The 18,031-nt window shown below is 39.4% G+C and overlaps 2 protein-coding genes and 1 pseudogene across 18 annotated transcripts in view; 2 read left to right on the top strand and 1 right to left on the bottom strand.

The window, feature by feature from the left end:
- YAF2 (YY1 associated factor 2) overlaps positions 1 to 18,031 on the top strand; it is a 1,232,548-nt gene that overhangs the window by 929,406 nt on the left and 285,111 nt on the right. The gene's annotated exons all lie outside the window — the stretch shown is intronic.
- Positions 1,269 to 18,031, bottom strand: part of PPHLN1 (periphilin 1) — a 126,239-nt gene continuing 109,476 nt past the window's right edge. For 6 of the 15 annotated variants that reach the window (XM_050749390.1, XM_050749389.1, XM_050749394.1 and 3 more), the window contains 3 exons: positions 8,987 to 9,101; positions 7,655 to 7,755; positions 1,269 to 3,985 (listed from right to left, as the gene is read on the bottom strand). In XM_050749390.1, coding sequence (XP_050605347.1) covers positions 3,608 to 3,985; positions 7,655 to 7,755; positions 8,987 to 9,101 — 594 coding nt within the window. In that variant the 3' untranslated portion in view covers positions 1,269 to 3,607. Of the gene's footprint in view, positions 7,054 to 7,368; positions 7,756 to 8,986; positions 9,102 to 18,031 lie in introns of all 15 variants that reach the window. The other 9 variants (XM_050749393.1, XM_050749395.1, XM_050749399.1 and 6 more) reach the window with 4 other exon arrangements.
- LOC126930334 (RNA-binding protein FXR1-like) lies at positions 14,626 to 16,194 on the top strand (annotated as a pseudogene).

The raw sequence follows: 18,031 nt of genomic DNA, 5'->3' as shown, positions 1-18,031 counted from the left end.
TGAGTGAATCCTACGTTCCAAACTATGCTAAGAACTAGAGTCCCAAAGACAAGTTTTCTGCCCTCCAGGAGTTACTACAAAGATAGAGGATCTTAATCCTACAATTCTTTAAAATTCAGATTCATAATTACACAACTATTGAGTACTACTGTATCATGCGCTACCTTTCTTAACTGCTTCTCAGAAGTCAAGACGCCCTAAGTCACCAAAGTGAATACAGTAGTGCCCCCTATGTGTGGAGAATATGCTCAAAGGCCCCCAGTGGATGCCTTAAACCATGGATAATACCAAACCCTATATATACCAGGTTTTTCCTATGCATATACACCTAGGGTAAAGGTTAATTTATAAATTAGGCACAATAAGAGATTAACAACAATAAAATAGGACAATTTTAACAATATACTGTAATCAACTCTTCCTCTGATGATGGGATGTGAGATGGTAAAATGCCTGCATGGTGAGATGAAGTGAGGTGGGTGACGCAGGCATTGTGACACAGCGTGAGGCTACTATTGACTTTCATTTTTTAAGACAGGGTCTGGCTCTGTCACCCAGGCTGGAGTGATCTTGGCTTACTGCAGCCTCAGCCTCCCAGGTTAAAGCGATTCTCATGGCTCAGCCTCCCAAGTAGCTGGGATTACAGGCGCCCACCACCAAGCCCGGCTAATTTTGGTATGTTTAGTAGAGACGGGGCTTTCACTATGTTGGCCAAGCTGGGCTTGAACTCCTGACCTCAAGTGATTCACCCGCCTTGGCCTCCCAAAGTGCTGGGATTACAGGCATGAGCACTACTATGACCTTCTGACAACACATCGGAAGGAGGATCATCTGCTTTGGGTGATCCTGGATCATGGAACCATGACATAGTCAATGGCTGGATGTCAGGAGTAAATGGCACAGATGACTAACAGGTGGGTAGTGTGTACAGTGTGGATACACTAGAGAAAGGGATGATTCACGTGCCAGGTGAGACAAAGCATGGTGCTGCAAGATTTCATTCAGAACGGCACACAGTTGAAAACTTAAAAGTTGTTCTGAAATTTTCCATCGAATATTTTTGGCCAATAGTAGCCATGGTTTACTTATACCATGGAAAGCAAAGTCAGATGAGGGGGGCACTGCTGTAGTTTCTCAGTTCTTACACTTCCTCTATCCTGCTGCTGAGTAAGTAAACTGAAGACTAAGAAGTAATCTTGCAGTAGAGAGTAATAAAGCCCACATTTTAGCAAAATGCGTTAAGCCTGTTAAGAAAAAAGACAATCTACTTAAACGTGGTTGCTTTATTTTGCACTTTTAAAATTCACAAAAAGCTTTACAATATCTACATTCTGCCTGTTGGTAACCAAGGCTTTATGGTAAGACAATGAAAATTTTATCACACCAACTGGGCATATGCAAAAAAAATGAATAATTTACAAACAAGTCTTTCTAATCAAGAACATTATGTAAAATATACACTCTGGTAAACATCTGAATTCATCCATCCTAAAATTAGACTTTAAGAGGCAAAAAAAAAAAAAAAAAAAAAAAAACCCCAAACAGATTTTAGCACTAACAAGCCTACCAGAATAATGCTGATGGCAAGCCATAAACAGCTTTAAATGCTGACTGTAATTTGGGGAAAGGGGAGAAAAAGAAATTATCTGTTGTATCTATATTTAAATACATCTGTTAGTGAGACTTCTTTAATTTAATGAATTTCAACAAAGTGAACAACTCCTGCGCCTTTGGTAGTTTCTCAAGTTTTGTTTTTAAACTTGTAAGGAAAAACCCCAGGGAAGCGGGGAGAAGGAAAAACAAGACTAGAACTTTCTTAGTCTTGAACACTAGAACACTGCTGCCCTCCTTGGCGGGGAGCAGTCTTGCGCTGGATGATCAAAGGTTGGGTTCCGGAGGACATCCGTAAACAAACTTATCCAGATACATTTCTAAGGTGGGTAACAAATAAAATCACTGCTCATATAAGGGAAGAATACCAGAGTTGTCATGTGGGATTTGGCTTGGCTTATGTTTTATTAAAGTTAAATAAATATAAACATCTAAATGGCAAAAATAAAAATCCAAGGTGGTCTCATTTAGAAAATTAAAAAAAAAATTAGTGTCCTCAATTAGTTTTTAAATTTGTGGAATGGCACAATACATATTTTGAGGCACCCGTTATAGAATCTGTTAAAATTATGCATACTACTACTTCCTCTTTTAATATAATTTTTATGTACTCTAGGGTAGGTATTATCAGTAGAGGCCACTAAAAATAATGCCAGAATTCAAGTGAGAGAGAATAGAAATGGAAAGAGGAAGGGAGGATAATGAAATTGGGTGGTAAGTAATAACAAACATGAGTTTTAAAGTTTCCTCACTAATAACACAGAATTGTGTATTTTGGCTCAATGCCACTAGGCTGCTGAAGTGACCAGGAAGTGAGTGGAATATCGTAATTGTCCCAGTTAGATTCTTAACTAACCCGTGATTTGGGTGAGGGGTCATTTCCACAGACTGCTCGGTAAGGGGTAGCTGTGCTGTGCTAACTGCCTATTTGCTTTGTTTCTTTCAAGAACACTTTTGAAAGGACAAGAACCTATAAAAGGCAGAACAGAACAAAGAACTCATTAGACTACAGAGATTAACACAGCAATAATCTGCCAATAGTTTAATCATGGACATGTTACAATCATCTTGTTTCTTGAGATGGAGAGTATGGGCCTACAAAAAATAGAATAAATAAAATTCCACTATTCTTGGCATATTCCAAAATTTTCCTCTTTTGATCAGCATTTTTTTGGACAAGTCCCATGCCAAGTCTGTCCTGAAGACGCTGGCTGAGTGATGGATGAAAGGAGTATTCTGACACAGGTATTTTGTGTGAGAATGGCTAGGCGACTGCTGACTTTAGTGCAGCCGAAAACAGAGTGCAGTCCTGATAAGCTGGAGCCATTTGTATTTATTCAGTACAGACACAATACCAAAGGCCTGAAGCCAACACAATTTGTGAGTAATGAACACTGTCGCCTCCCCTTTGCAGGGAGCAGTCTTGCACTGTTTCTGGAGGACATAAGTAAACAAACTTATCTAGATAAATCCCTTTACACACCCTTGTTACCTACTGTTCGCCCTCAGCCTCAGGGTACGAGAATTAGCTGCCTTCAGCTTTATTCTCTCCCGAAGTTTTGGAAAACCTCCCTGCCTTCCAATTGCATCTTTCCTTATAGCGTCTCCTACCACCCTGACCGATCTCCTACATCACCCCTTTTCTGTTTTTTGCATCAGGTTTTGTTGATTGACGACTACAGATGTGTGCAGCAACAGTTTTGTCAGGCATAGCAGTTACTGCTTGTTTTCCGGCTTTAGATCCTAGAATTAGTAAACAACAAGAGACAAACATGAGTGTGATTAGTAATATTCTTTTCTAATTAAGAAGTGACCCCCAGGAGTGGGGGTCTATCTAGGAGAGATGTTTTCGCATATCCTTCTATATGGCTGTTACTGAGGAACCCCACTGGGGGTATGTTAATCCCTCCTAGCTAAAAAGTCACAGTTAGAAGCTGGGAAGGGGATGTCTGCCTAAGTAATAGGGCTGAAAAAAAGGCAGATTTAGAAAATGGGCTTAATAGGGTATAGCAGGTACAGGTAACAGGCAAAGTGAGAGAATAAAAAGGATTAATACCTTACGCGAGTTGCAATGTACAACAGAGAGCATAGCAAGGAACAAATTTTCCTGAGTGAATGGTGTCTGTGTTCGAAGCAGGATTCGCTCAGCCTCCTGAGTTGTCTTCTTCAGCATCCCCCAGGTAATGTCCGGGGCTCCTGTCGTCCGACGAAACTGTGTCATCCGACGAACCCGTTTCTTCCGGGCCTGTGGGGGCTGCGGGGGCTGCAGGGGCTGTGGGGCCTGCGGGGTCGTTTCCTTCATTTCTGGTACCAGGTTGGGTCCTAGCCCCACTATGGTATGGTTTGATGCATCGTGCTGGAATCCAAAGAGGGCCTGAGGGAGTGTGAACACAAGCATATCCTCTTCCCCATGTTAGCAAAACATTTGGACCATGCCATATATTACTATTTACATCTTTCCATAAAACTGTGGTTTTATGTCTTGAGAAGTTTTAGCAAAGTGCTTTTCTGTAACTGATTGAAATTTATCATCTAAATTTCAGAAATTAAGGGTAAATAAGGCTTGTGCTAGTAGTGTTTCAGTGTCTTTACTCATAGTCTCCCTTTTTTGTTTTCTGAGCATATTTTTAAGGGTGAAGTGGGCACGTTCTACTATGGCCTGTCCTTGGGGGTTATACGGGATGCCTGTGGAGTGTTGGACACTCCAAGTGTGACAAAATTGTTGAAACTGTGAGCTGGCATAAGCCAGACCCTTATTAGTTTTAATTTTTGTGGGCCGCCCCATAAACATAAAAGTTAAAAGAAGATGTTTAATGACAGATCGGGTGGACTTTCCAGGAAGAGCATATGTGCTAATTAGGTGAGAACAGGTATCAACGGATACATGTACATATCTTTGTTTTCCAAATTCAGGGACATGTATAACATCTCTTTGTTACAACTGATTAGGTTCTAGTCCTCTAGGGTTAACACCTGTTGAAGGAGAGGACATGCCTGTGAGGCAGCAATCTGGGCATTTACAGGAGAATTTGTTTAGCTAGTCTTTGCATAAGTTGAAATTGTGTAGTTAAGTCTCTCTAATTTTGGTGGAAAAACTGATGTGATTGGATGGCTTAGTTAAGCAGTGACATCATAACTTGCAGGTCTGCTTGATCATTGTCATAATCCAGTGGGACAAGCAGTGAGCTGTGGGCTCAAATACGTGTGATAAAAATAGAATGTGTACATTGATCTAACAATTGCTGAAGTCAAAGAAAAAAGGCACACAGGGTGGGCTCGAGAATAGACTTAATGAGGGCTGTTTCAAGGTTCTGCAATAAATAAGCAGAGTAAGCAGAGTAACTAACAATACTGATGGGCTGAACGGAAAAATGTTCTAGGGCCAATATTAGGGCTCCAATCTCAGCTCTCTGAGTACTAGTAAACCTAGATGGAGTGAGGGAGTTAGGTGGTTTCCACCAGATAGCCGCTTTTCCATTTTTATGAGAGTCATCAGTAAAAAGCATTACAAAGTTAGGTATGGGGAAGGGAACTACTTTTGTAGGCATAACTACAGGAGTACTAGATAAGAACTGAAATAGTTTGTCAGCAGGAAGAGCATGTTTTATATGGCCTGCATAATCAGAGAGTGCTTTCTGAAGGTCTAGAGATAGGGGCAAGACTGCTTCAAATTGTTTTTTACTCAAGGGAATTCTTATGACATCAGGGTCATGACCTAGCAACTGACTGCATCATCTGCTGACTGTATAGATGACTTTACTAACTAGCTGGAAATAGGGAGATAGTGTTTTAGTCCCAGTATGTGAGCAAAAAACCTATTCTAGGAAGTGCAGCCCCAGGGCCATTTGTCCTATTAATCCCGTAGGGGAAATATTTAATAGGAAAAACAAACAATTGGACTGAGTATTGTGGGTCTATGCAATCTAGTTGCCTCTGAGAAATAGCTTGATTTCCTCAATTTCTCTTTTTGCTGTGGGGATTAAATACCTGGGAGAGTCTAGGGCTATATTGCCTTTTAGGATAGAAAACAGGTTTTGTAATTTATCAGTAATTATGCCCAAGGTGGTGTGAAGACAGTTAATATTGCCTAGCAATTTTTGATAATGATTTAAGGTATGTTAGTTGCTAGTATTTAATTTAACCTTTTGAGGTCTTATTGACCAGGAAGTTAGTATGTATCCAAGATACTTCTAAGGTGAGGACATCTGTACTTTTTACTTTTTCAGGTGCTATGATTAAATCTCTTAGCTGTGTATTCCTTACAACAGAGACATATAAACTCAAAAGTACTGGCTCCATTGGGGCTGCTAGTAAAATATCATCCATAAAAATGAATAATCTTGCAGCTAGGAAATTTTTTTCTACTGGGGAGCAAAGCCTGATTTACATAATATTGACACATGGTAGGACTGTTCAGCATTCCTTGAGAAAGTACTTTCTAATGAAATAGGTCAGCTGGCCTTTCATTATTGATAGCTGGTATTGTAAACACAAATTTTTCTCTGTCCTGTTCTGCAAGGGGAATAGTATAAAAGCAGTTTTTTAAGTCAGTAACAACTATAGGCCAATCTTGAGGAATTGCTGCAGAGGAATGGAGCCCATTGAAGGGGCCCCATAGATTGCAAATTAGCATTGATAGCTTGTAAGTCATGCAAAAGTCTCCATTTGCCAGACCTTTTGGGAATGATGAAAATGGGCAAATTCCAAAGGCTGTTTGCTGGTTCTGTATGGCCGGCTTTTAATTGCTCCTCAACTAATTCATTGGCTCGGCTTTTAATTGCTCCTCAACTAATTCATTGGCTCGTTGTAATTTCTCTCCCTTTAAAGGCCACTGTTCTACTCAAATAGGATTTTAAGACAGCCACGTCAGGGATAGGGGAGGAATTGTAACAGTAGCTATTACTAAAAAGAGGTTTGCTGTTTATATAATTCATCAAATTCTGTCCTCCAGGGGAGGTACTGACTGGTCTCTAAAATTGTTTTTAGCTAGCACTGACCAGTCATATAGGGGTATATGGAAGTTGTCTGCTATGGCCTCAATTAATCCTTTCATAAATGGGCTAGCAGCTCCGTTTTCTCTAATGCTTTTTCTTCTCTCTTTATAAGCTAAAAAGTAATGGTTCCTATACTTGATTGCCTTGTCAATTTTGTATCACTGGGCAGGCCAAGAGGTCCCCTTCTAATGCCGCTTGCCTAAGACAGGGTCCCATAGCTGTAGCGTACCCCTTGTCTTTTTTCCAATTTATTGGGGGAGGGAGCTCAGGGAAAACCTCCGATTCCTCTTTGGTATCTTTATCCAGTAAAGGGGGCAAAAGGGGACTGAGGGAGGAAGAGGAGGCGATAAGGTGATGGTTCCTCCTCCCTTCCCTTCTTAGGCTCTTCTGTGTACAGCTGGACCAAAGCAGCCTTAACTAAGGCCCATAACGTTAAAGATGTTACCAGGCCGGGTGCGGTGGCTCAAGCCTGTAATCCCAGCACTTTGGGAGGCCGAGACGAGCGGATCACGAGGTCAGGAGTTCGAGACCATCCTGGCTAACACGGTGAAACCCCGTCTCTACTAAAAAATACAAAAAACTAGCCAGGCGAGGTGGCGGGCGCCTGTAGTCCCAGCTACTCGGGAGGCTGAGGCAGGAGAATGGCGTAAAAACCCGGGAGGCAGAGCTTGCAGTGAGCTGAGATCCGGCCACTGCACTCCAGCCTGGGCGACACAGCGAGACTCCGTCTCAAAAAAAAAAAAAAAAAAAAAAATGTTACCAGAACCCATTGCCCTTGTGCATGATATCGTTTAAGATTTCTCCCCACTTGTTCCCAAAGCTCTAGGTCCAGCGTGCCTTCTTCTGGGAACCATGGGTTTTGGGAAACAACAGTTTGCATTAGGTCCCTTAACTGAGCCTGCGAAACTGAGGCTCCACTGGCTTTAGGCAGTTGTTTCAATACTTTTATATACTGTTTCTGTTGTGCAGATAGCTGTTGTACCATGATGAAACCCTAGCTTGAGTACTCCCCTGAACTTGGAAATCCCGAGCGAGCACCAATGACTTACTGACTGCGCAGTCTCTTCACCTTCGTTTTCGGGGGTTCCGTCGTGATCCATTGCGGCGTTCCTCACAGGGGGCACCTGCTGCCAAGTCTGTCCCGCAGACTCTGGCCGAGTGACGGATGAAAGGAGTATTCAGACGCAGGTATTTTGCGTGAGAATGGCTAGGGGACTGCTGGCTTTAGCGCAGCCGAAAAGAGAGTGCAGTCCTGATAAACTGGAGCCGCTGCTTGTATTTATTCTGTATTTATTCGGTACAGATAGAATGCCAAAGGCCTGAAGCCAACACGATTTGTGGGTCATTAACACTGCCGCCCTCCTTGGCCGGGAGCAGTCTTGCGCTGGATGATCAAAGGTTGGGTTCCGGAGGACATCCGTAAACAAACTTATCCAGATACATTTCTTTACACTACCTTGTTACCTACTCTTCGCCCTCAGCCTCAGGGGAAGAGAATTAGCTGCCTTCAGCTTTATTCTCTGAAGCTTTGCAAAACCTCCCAGTCTTCCAAGAAGGTTTGCGTCTTTCCTTAAAGCTTCTCCTACCACCCTGATCGATCTCCTACAGTCCCAAACTTAAAATATCCCTCATCTTCCACCTCAAATTGTCTCTTCTATTTGTTAGTCTTGTATATGATACTATTTAAGTCTCATACATCAGTGAGAGAGTCAGGAGTTTCAGGATTATTGTAATAGAAGACATTGAGTTCATTACTTGGAAAAATGGATTTTTTTCTGAGGTATCTCTCAGAGATTTAAGTGCTCTATTTTATCATTGAATGATAATTATTCTCAAAGCAAATATTCTCTAAGTTACCAAAGTATTCAGTTTATTAGGATAGTACACTTTAACATATTACAAGTTACAAAGCCTAAGAAAAAGCAAGCAACAAGTCAATAAAATCACAACTTAGAATTCTAACATTTTCAGATGGTATCATGTGTCGGCTGGGAGCGGTGGCTCACGCCTGTAATCTCAACACTTTGGGAGGCTGAGGCAGGCAGATCACTTGAGGCCAGGAGTTAGAGACTAGCCTGGCCAACATGGTGAAACCCCATTTCTAAAAAAAAAAAAAATACAAAAATTCTAATTAAACATTTTAAACAGACTATTTTAGATGTTTATTTAATATTGAAATGTGGTCAACTATCATAAAGTATTTCACTGCATCACAAAAATTCCATATATTAAGGATTTACACAATCCAGGAAAAAAATTTTTTAGAAGCTGTTTTTTTTTTTCTGGTCTGAGCAAAAAAATCTAAAAAGGCTCTCCAAAATCTTGAGTGGAAGTATCATACTCTGCAATGAAATGCTTGAGTTCTTCAACACACCGCTCACCTATTTCATGTAAATTTTGCCTCAATGCAAACTGTATAGACTTTTCTAATGAAGGATCTTTTTCAATCAGCATTTTCACCACCATCCCGAAAGTTTCACAGTCTTGTCGGTAAACCTAAAAGGTAAAACACATTCTGGTTAGCTGAGAATGAAAATAACTAGCCAAATACTTAGCTGACTGAGTTGGCAGAATTATGACACTAACATCTAAAAGAGAGACACAATATTACAGCAGAACCTTTCTCGGCCTTGCATTGTCACTATTACCAGAGGCCACTTAAACTTCTATCCTTGAGATCTGCTGACAACTTGAATGAGAAGGAAAACATTAACATACCACATTACTGAATGCAGAAGTGTAAGGCAGTCTATTCAAAGGACATCAGACTAGAGATGAGAATAAGAACAAAGGCTAGGGAAGACATATCAATGACTTTGTTCATTTATTTGTTTGGAAGAAAAAAGTTTCTGAGCCCCTAACTTTAGATTGTTTGAATCATGATCAGATAACAAATTCTGTTTAGTGGCCAGGTGTGGTGTCTCACACCTGTTATCTTAGCAATTTGGGAGGTAGAAGCGGGTGGATCACTTGAGGTCAGGAGTTCCAGATTAGCCTGGCCAACATGGCAAAACCCCATGTCTACTAAAAATACAAAAAATTGGCTGGGCGTGGTGGCGCGCATCTGTAATCCCAGCTATTTGGGAAGGTGGCGGCCTCTATAAACTAGGAAACGCAAGGGAATATATTTTCCCTAGAGCCTCCAGAGGAAATGCAGACCTGCACTGGACATTCTGATTCGGGTCCAGTGAAACCTGTTTTGAACTTTATATATTATTCTCAGGTTCTCATGGACTATTAACCAAGTTAGACAACACTCTGGGCCATAAAATAAACCCTAAATTTGAAATAATAGGTATCATATAAAGTATGCTTTCAGATCACAATGGAATTAAATTAGAACTCAACAACAGAAAGCTAGCTGAAAAATCTCAGAATATGTGGAGATTAAACAACACACTTCTAAATAACACACAAAATCCACTGGAACTAATAAGTGATTATAGCATGGTTGCAGGACACAGGATCTTTTAATATACAAAAGTCAATTAATTGCTTTCCTACATACCAGTAATGAGCAAATGGAATTTGAAATTAAAACACAACACCATTTATATTAGCACTGACAAAACCCCTTAAGTTTGAGTCTAACAAAATACATACAAGATTTATATGAGGAAAACTATAAAATGTTCATGAAAGAAGATACAAATAAATAGAACATAAATAAAAGATAAACTATATTTATAAATATACGTAACATATAAATAAGATATAGAGAGATAGTCCAAGAATTGACAGGAAGAGACAATACTGTTAAAATACAAGTGCTTCCCAACTTGACCTACATAAATTTCAGTCTCAATGAAAATCCCAGTAATTAATTTTGTGAATATTGACAAACTGATTTTAAAGTTCATACACAAAGGCAGAAAACCCATAATACTGAATATAATATTGAAGAAAAAAAGGAAAAAAGTCAAAAGACTGACACTATCCAATTTCAAAACTTACTGTAAAGGTGGCTCACACCTGTAATCCCAGCACTTTGGGAGACTGAGGCGGGCAGATGACCTAAAGTCAGGAGTTTGAGACCAGCCTGGCCAACATGGTAAAACCCTATCACTACTGAAAATAAAAAATTAGCTGGGCATGGTGGCATTGTCTGTAGTCCCAGCTACTCAGGAGGTGGAGGCAGAAGAATTGCTTGACCCTGGGAGGCAGAGGTCGCAGTGAGCCGAGATCGTGCAACTGTACTCCAGTCTGGGTGACAGAGTGAGATCTTGTCTCAAAACAAAAAACAAAACACCTTACTGTAAAGTTACAGTAATCAAGACTGTATGCCATTGGCAGAAGAACAGACAAATCAAGGACAGGACAGTCCAGATACCGACCAATACAAATACAATGAACTGAACTTTAAAAACAGAGCACAGAAGTAATTCAATGGAGAAAAGACAGTCTTCAACTTGACAGTTAAGTTCAAGACTTCATTGAACTTCAATGAGTTGAGCGGTGCTTGAACAACTGGATATCTATCTACATGCAAAATAAATAATCTAGACACAGATCTTACACCTTTCAAAAATATGTTAACTCAAAATGGATCATAGACCTAAATATAAATGCAAACCTGTAGTATTTATAGAAGGTAACAGAGGAAAAAATCTAGGTGATCTTGAGTTTGGTGATGACTTTTAAATATAACATCAAAGACAATCCAAGAAAAAACCCAATATATTGGATTTCATTAAAATTTAAAAACCTGTGCTTTGTGAAAGACATTGTTAAGGGCATGAACAAACTAGCTACAGACTGGGAAAAAATCTTTGCAAAACATGTATGTGATAAACTGGTATCCAAAATATACAAAGAACTGATAACTCAACAATAAGAAGGCCGGGTGAGGTGGCTCATGCCTGTAATCCCAGCACTTCGGGAGGCTGAAGCAGGCAGATCACGAGGTCAGGAGTTTGAGACCAGCCTGACCAATATGGTGAAACCCCCATCTCTACTAAAAATACAAAAAATTAGCCAGGCACGGTGATGCATGCCTGTAATCCCAGCTACTCGGGAGGCTGAGGCAGGAGAATTGCTTGAACCTGGGAGGCAGGGGTTGCAGTGAGCCAAGATCGTGCCACTCCACTCCAGCCTGGGCTACAGAGTGAGACTCTGTCTCAAAAAAACCAAAACAAAACAAAAAAATAAAAAACAAACAAAAAAAAATAAGAAACCCAAATTATTTGCCCAATTATATAACGGGCAAAAAACTGAATGAACACCTCACCAAAGCAGACATTCAGATGGCAAATGAACATACGAGAAAATGCTCAACATCGTTTGTTATTAGGAAATTGACAATTAAAATGATGATAAGTAGTGAGATACCACTACACATCTATTAGAACGCTTAAAATCCATAACTTAAATTTAAATTTAATTTAAATTTAAATCCACAAAAAAATTTGACACCACCAATTTCTGTCAAAAATGTAGAGCCACAGAACTCTCCTTCATTGTTGGTGGGAATGCAAAATGGTACAACCACTTTGGCAGACAGTTCAGCAGTTTCTTACAAAGCAAAACATTGTCTTACCATACAATTCAACAATCCCACTGCTAGGTATTTATCCAAGTAAGTTGAAAACTTATGTCTATACAAAAACCTGCATACAAATCTTTATATCAACTTTATTTATAACTGCCAAAAATTGGAAGCATCCAAGATGTTCTTTAATGGATAAATGGACAAACTGCAGTATACTCATACAATGGAATGTTTTTCATAAAAAAAATTAGCTATCAAGCCACAAAATGACACAAAAGAATCTTAAGTGAAAGAAGCCAGTCTGAAAAGGTTATACACTATGATACCAACTATATGACATTCTGATTATTAAAAAAACAAAAACCCATAGACACTAAAGAGATCATTAGTTGCCAGGGGGAAGGGGAAAGGACAAACAAGTGGAACATAGGACATTTCTTAGGGAGATGAAATTATGCTGTATGGGACTGTATGGTATGATACTGAATGATACATTATGCATTGGCCAAAATTCACAGAACTGTAGGAGACAAAGAGTGAATCCTAATGTAAACTATGGACTTTATTTAATATTAATATATCAATATTAGTTCATCAATCATAACAAGTGTATCACAGTAATGCAAAATGTTAATAATAGGGGAAACTGTGTAAGGAGAAGGGGCATGTAAGAACTCTCTATGCTATGCTCTTGCAGGTTTTCTATAAATTTAAAACAGCTCCAAAAAATAAAATCTATTAAACATTTTTTTTCAAAAATAATCACACAAAAGTGAAAGAAGAAAAAAAGTTTTCTTAACTTTTGTGCCTGTATTAACTTTTGTGCACAGCATACCAGACTGTGCTGTTTAACAATTAAATAAGATAATACAGAACACTCAGAATAGTGCCTGCTACATAGGAAGTATTTAATCTAAGGCAGCTAAAGTGATGATGATGGAAAGAGGAGAAACAACTATTCTGACTTTGTCTATAGAAGGGAGTACTAGAAAATGATGTTAGAGCTGATAAGTTCTCTCTAGGAAAACAAAGAAAAGGAAAAGGAAATGGTGTTTGGGGGAAATGCTAGTGGCTTAGTACAGCAGATAAATTAATAAAGAGGGAAAGAGCTACAAGTAGAAATTGGAACCTTTGGATGTATCAGGAAGAGAAAAATGAGAAAGAATCTATGCTTTGGGTTCCTGCTACTGAGAGCCAGGACAATAAATATGAGAAGATGTGTGAAAGAAAGATGAGATTAGAGGCTTTACAAGTACAGTAGTCCCCACTTTATCTGAGATTTCAGTTACCTGCTATAAACTGCAGTCCAAAAATATTAAATAGAAAACTCCAGAAACAAACAATTCTTAAGTTTTAAACTGCATGCTGTTCTGAGTAGTGTGATAAGATCTTGCGCCATCCTGCTTCATCCTGCCCCAGACATAAATCCTCCCTTTGTCCCATATTCAATTTTTATCTACCACCCACCTGTTAGTCACTTAGTAGCCCTCTCAGTTGTTGGATTGGTAAAACATAGTATATACAGGGTTCAGTACTATCTGAGTTTCAGGGATCTACTGAGGATCTTGGAATGTATCCCCTAAGGATAAGGGGGGATACTATAATGAAGAAGCAGTAGATATATGATAATGTGAAGAGTGATAGGTGGAAGGTTTTTTACTTTTATATATTTCAATGGGGAAGGTACTAGGAGGAGATAAGTTCAGTACTAAGTAGTCACTTGAGTCACTCATGAGACAGCCAGAACCAACTACCAACAGGAAGTTAAGTACATGAGTCTGGACTTCTGAAGAAATAAACAGAAGTGAGGAAAGGATAGATTTTATAATCTTTAGCAGTAATGTCAGCTGAGGCCAGGGGAATTTCTTGAAGGAGGGAGAGTTCTTCCTAGCACCACAAAACTGATACTCAGTAAATGTTCAATGAATAGCTAACGTGTGCTTTAAGAGAATGTAAGAGCCAAAGAGAGCCAAGTGCAGACATCTAAAACCATCAATGTCATCCACAGAAAAGACCACAGAAAAGTTAAGAATCAGGAGACAGTGAAGGCACAGATGCCAAAGAAAGAGTTTATAAAATAAGGACATAGTCAATCAAATGCCAGAGAAAGATCAAAGAAACATACTGACTAGATTTGGCAGTTAGGAGGTAAACCACAAGAGCAGCTTGTTGGGATGGTGGAGACTGGAGAGCTGTGCTGTCCAATACAGTAGCCACTAACCACATGTGACTATATTTTATTTTTCATTAGTGAAACAGAAATAATTCTGTTTCTCAGTCACACTAGTTCTATTTCAAATGCTAGTGGCTGCCATACTGGACATGAGGATATAAAACATTTTCATCACTGCAGACAATTCTATTTAGCAGAGTTGTCATGGAGGACTGAGGAGTGAAAAGAAGGGAAAGCTGTCATGGTAGTGGTGATCTAGTAAATTAAATACACATTTGCAACTATTTTACCATTAAAGTGGAAAATAAAAGCTTACAACTTGTATAGGAGCATTGTGAAATAAAATTAGCATCTGTAAAATGTTCTACAACCTTTTAATGAAAGGTACATAAAAATAAGTTAAAAAAAGAAACTCCAATTGGGGCGTAATATACAAGGAACCATTCATAATGTCTAATGTGTTGATGAGGTCAGGAAAAAAGTGATAGTACATTTATATTAAATACTGGAGATAAATTTAAACCCTTTAATTTGGGCCTCTGCAATGCAGAAGGTGCCAAAACTATTGTAATCTATGTTGCTGTTTGTGCTGTATTAATAGAAAAAGATATCTTTGAGTCCTCCTCAAAGCTGCAGTCCCACTGCCTCTTAAAAACACAGCTTCTAAAAAGAACACTGGTGGTTGCTAAGAAATGCATTACGAACACATGGATCAGAGCTATAGTGCCTGCATTCAATATGTGTGAAATTATTACAACCCAAAAGGAAGCAACTGCAAAATCAATGATAAATTAAGTACAACTTGCAGCAGCTTTTCATGAGGAATTTGTTGTGAGAGAAGATTTAATGGAGGTGGCAATAGGAACACATGGTAGTAACATTCAGCAAGCTAGGAAGGTTCCTGGAGTTACCGCCATTGAGCTAGATGAAGACACTGAAACATTAAGAATCTATAGAGAGAGTGCTGATGCTGTAAAAAAGGCTAGAGGTTTCTTGGAATTTGTGCAGGATTTTATTCAGGCTTCTAAGAACCTCACTGGAAAAGTAATTGGAAAAAAATGGCAAAGTTATTCAAGAAATAGTAGACAAATCTGATACAGTTCAGGTGAGAATTGAAGGGGATAGTGAAAATAAACTACCCAGAGAAGACGGTATGATTCCATTTGTATCTGTTGGCACTAAAGAAACCATTGGAAATGTGCAAGTTCTTTTAGAGTACCATATTGCTTATCTAAAGGAAGTAAAACAGCTAAGAATGGAACGCCTACAGATTGATGAGCAGTTACAAGAGATTGGTTCTAGGTCTTATAGTGGAAGAGGCAGAGGTTGTCGGGGCCCTAATTACACCTCCAGTTATAGTACAAATTCTGAGCTGTCTAAACCCTCTGAAATAGAATCTGAGGGTAAAGACAAGCTGAGTGATTGGTCATTGGCAGGAGATGATGATCGAGACAGCCGACATCAGCGTGACAGCAGGAGACACCCAGGAGGAAGATGCAAAGTGTTTCAGGGGGTCAAGGTCGTGGTGGACCACATGGTGGCAAATCCTCCATCATTTCTGTGCTCAAAGATCCAGACAGCAATCCATACAGCTTACTTGATAATACAGAATCAGATCAGACTGCAGACACTGATGCCAGCGAATCTCATCACAGTACTAATCGTCATATGAGGTCTCGTAGACGAAGGACTGACGAAGATGCTGTTCTGATGGATGGAATGACTGAATCTGATACAGCTTCAATTACTGAAAATGGGCTAGGCAAAAGATGTGATTGAAGAGCATGGTCCTTCAGAAAAGGCAATAAATAGCCCAACTAGTGCTTCTGGCAATGACATTGCTATAGCATACTCTGGGAGAAGACAAGATTGATACCTTAAAAGAAGAAAACAGTCAAGAAGCAGCAGTCCTCAATGGTGTTTCATAAACCGAAGAAGTCCTAGTTTACAGTTCTTTTATATTACATTTACAATAATGCTTGTACCAGCTTGCCAAAGATAGAATATGGATTGCCAATCTTTACATCGCACTTTCAGTTCCACCATTTGGAATTCAAAAGGGGAGGGATCCTGAATAAATCATATGTTAAACATACTTTGACACCTACTGTGTTATAAAATATATCATCAGATATGCCTTGAGAATAGTATATGTAAATTTTTAAAAAGTTGCTGGCTATAGGAAATGTTATTTTGTTTTCAAAATATGGCAGAGATGGGGGGTGGTGGGTGGGGTGGGATCCCTAACGTAATATTCTTTATAAAAGCACTGGCTGCTTTTGTAACATTTTTAATATGCAACCACTTCTTCATCTGAGGAAAACTAGAATAAAACGCAGTCTAAAATATTGTGCACTGAATTGTAATTTCTTCATTAGTTTAGTCTAAGAACTGGTCTGTTTTAACGTGTTTTTTAAAAGCTGTATGTAGTGGAAAATCTGCAGACCAATGGAATACATTTGTTAAACTCTCATCTGCAGGGACACTGTGTGATATTTGGCAGTGACTGTTCTACCTTGAGGTTTTGTTTGGTTTATTTATTAAAGTGCACAGTATTTAAACATCAAACATAGCTTTAGTTAAACCACTAAGCTGAATCAGTCATGTCCATTCAGACATAACCGGAACTACTGAAAAGATTAATTTCCAGAAGGTTTATTCTATATAAACTACACACTAGTCTTCAGTAGAGTATCTATTTTTTTCTTGTTTCGGTTGTTTGATGTGCAATATGTTTTTGTATGCAGATAGTAAATAAACTTTGATCTTCCAAAAAAAGAGAGAGAATACAGCGTATTGGCCAGGCATAGTGGCTCACGCTCATAATCCCAGCACTTTGGGAAGCCAAGGTGGGTAGATCACCTGAGGTCAGGAGTTTGAGACCAGACTGGCCAACATGGTGAAACCCCATCTCTACTAAAAATACAAAATTTAGCTGGGCGTGGTGGTGGTGGGCACCTGTAATCCCAGCTACTCAGGAGGCTGGGGCAGGAGAATTGCTTGAACTGGGCAGGTGGAGGTTGCAGTGAGCTGAGATCACACCATTGCACTCTACACTCCAGCCTGGTTACTCCGTCTCAAAAAAACAAAAAACGAAACAAAACAAAATGAATATAATATATATAATACGTATAGCATACAAAATATGTGTTAACTGACTGTATTATTGATAGGGCTTTTGGTCAACAGCAGACTATCTGTAGTTAAGTTCTGGGGAAGTCAAAAGTTATACCTGAATATTCAAATGTTGCGGCGGGGGGACAGGCAGGGAGAGGCAGCATCACAAATCCCTGAGTTGTTCAAGTGTCAACTGTAGAGGTATATGTATCTGTGTGTGTGTGTGTGTGTGTGTGTGTGTGTGTGTTTATGAGACAGAGACAGAAGAGCAGTTAAATCGAAGACCCATCACAAAAACACAACTGATGAGATCACTGGCCTTCAGAGAACAGCTCAACCTTCAGTCCCTCTCCACCCCTTTAGAGGTTAAGGGGGTAGGCTGAAAGTTCCATCTCTACAAACACATGATTGGTTACCCTGGGCTATCAGCCCCTAAACAGAGGCTATCCAGGAGCTCCCCCAGCCATTAGTTCCCTCATTCACATACAAAAAGACACTTATCACTTTAAGATTCTAGAAGCTGTGTGCCAAGAAATGGGGGCAGAGGCCAAATATATATTTCTTATTATATCCAGAAATGGAAAGATAAGTGACAAAATAAATAGAGCAAAAGCTTAATTATAGAATCTAGGTGATATGTAGATGAGT

The sequence above is a fragment of the Macaca thibetana genome, chromosome 11, assembly GCF_024542745.1.
Source record: "Macaca thibetana thibetana isolate TM-01 chromosome 11, ASM2454274v1, whole genome shotgun sequence".
NCBI lineage: Eukaryota > Metazoa > Chordata > Mammalia > Primates > Cercopithecidae > Macaca > Macaca thibetana.
This window is presented reverse-complemented; position numbering and strand designations above follow the sequence as displayed.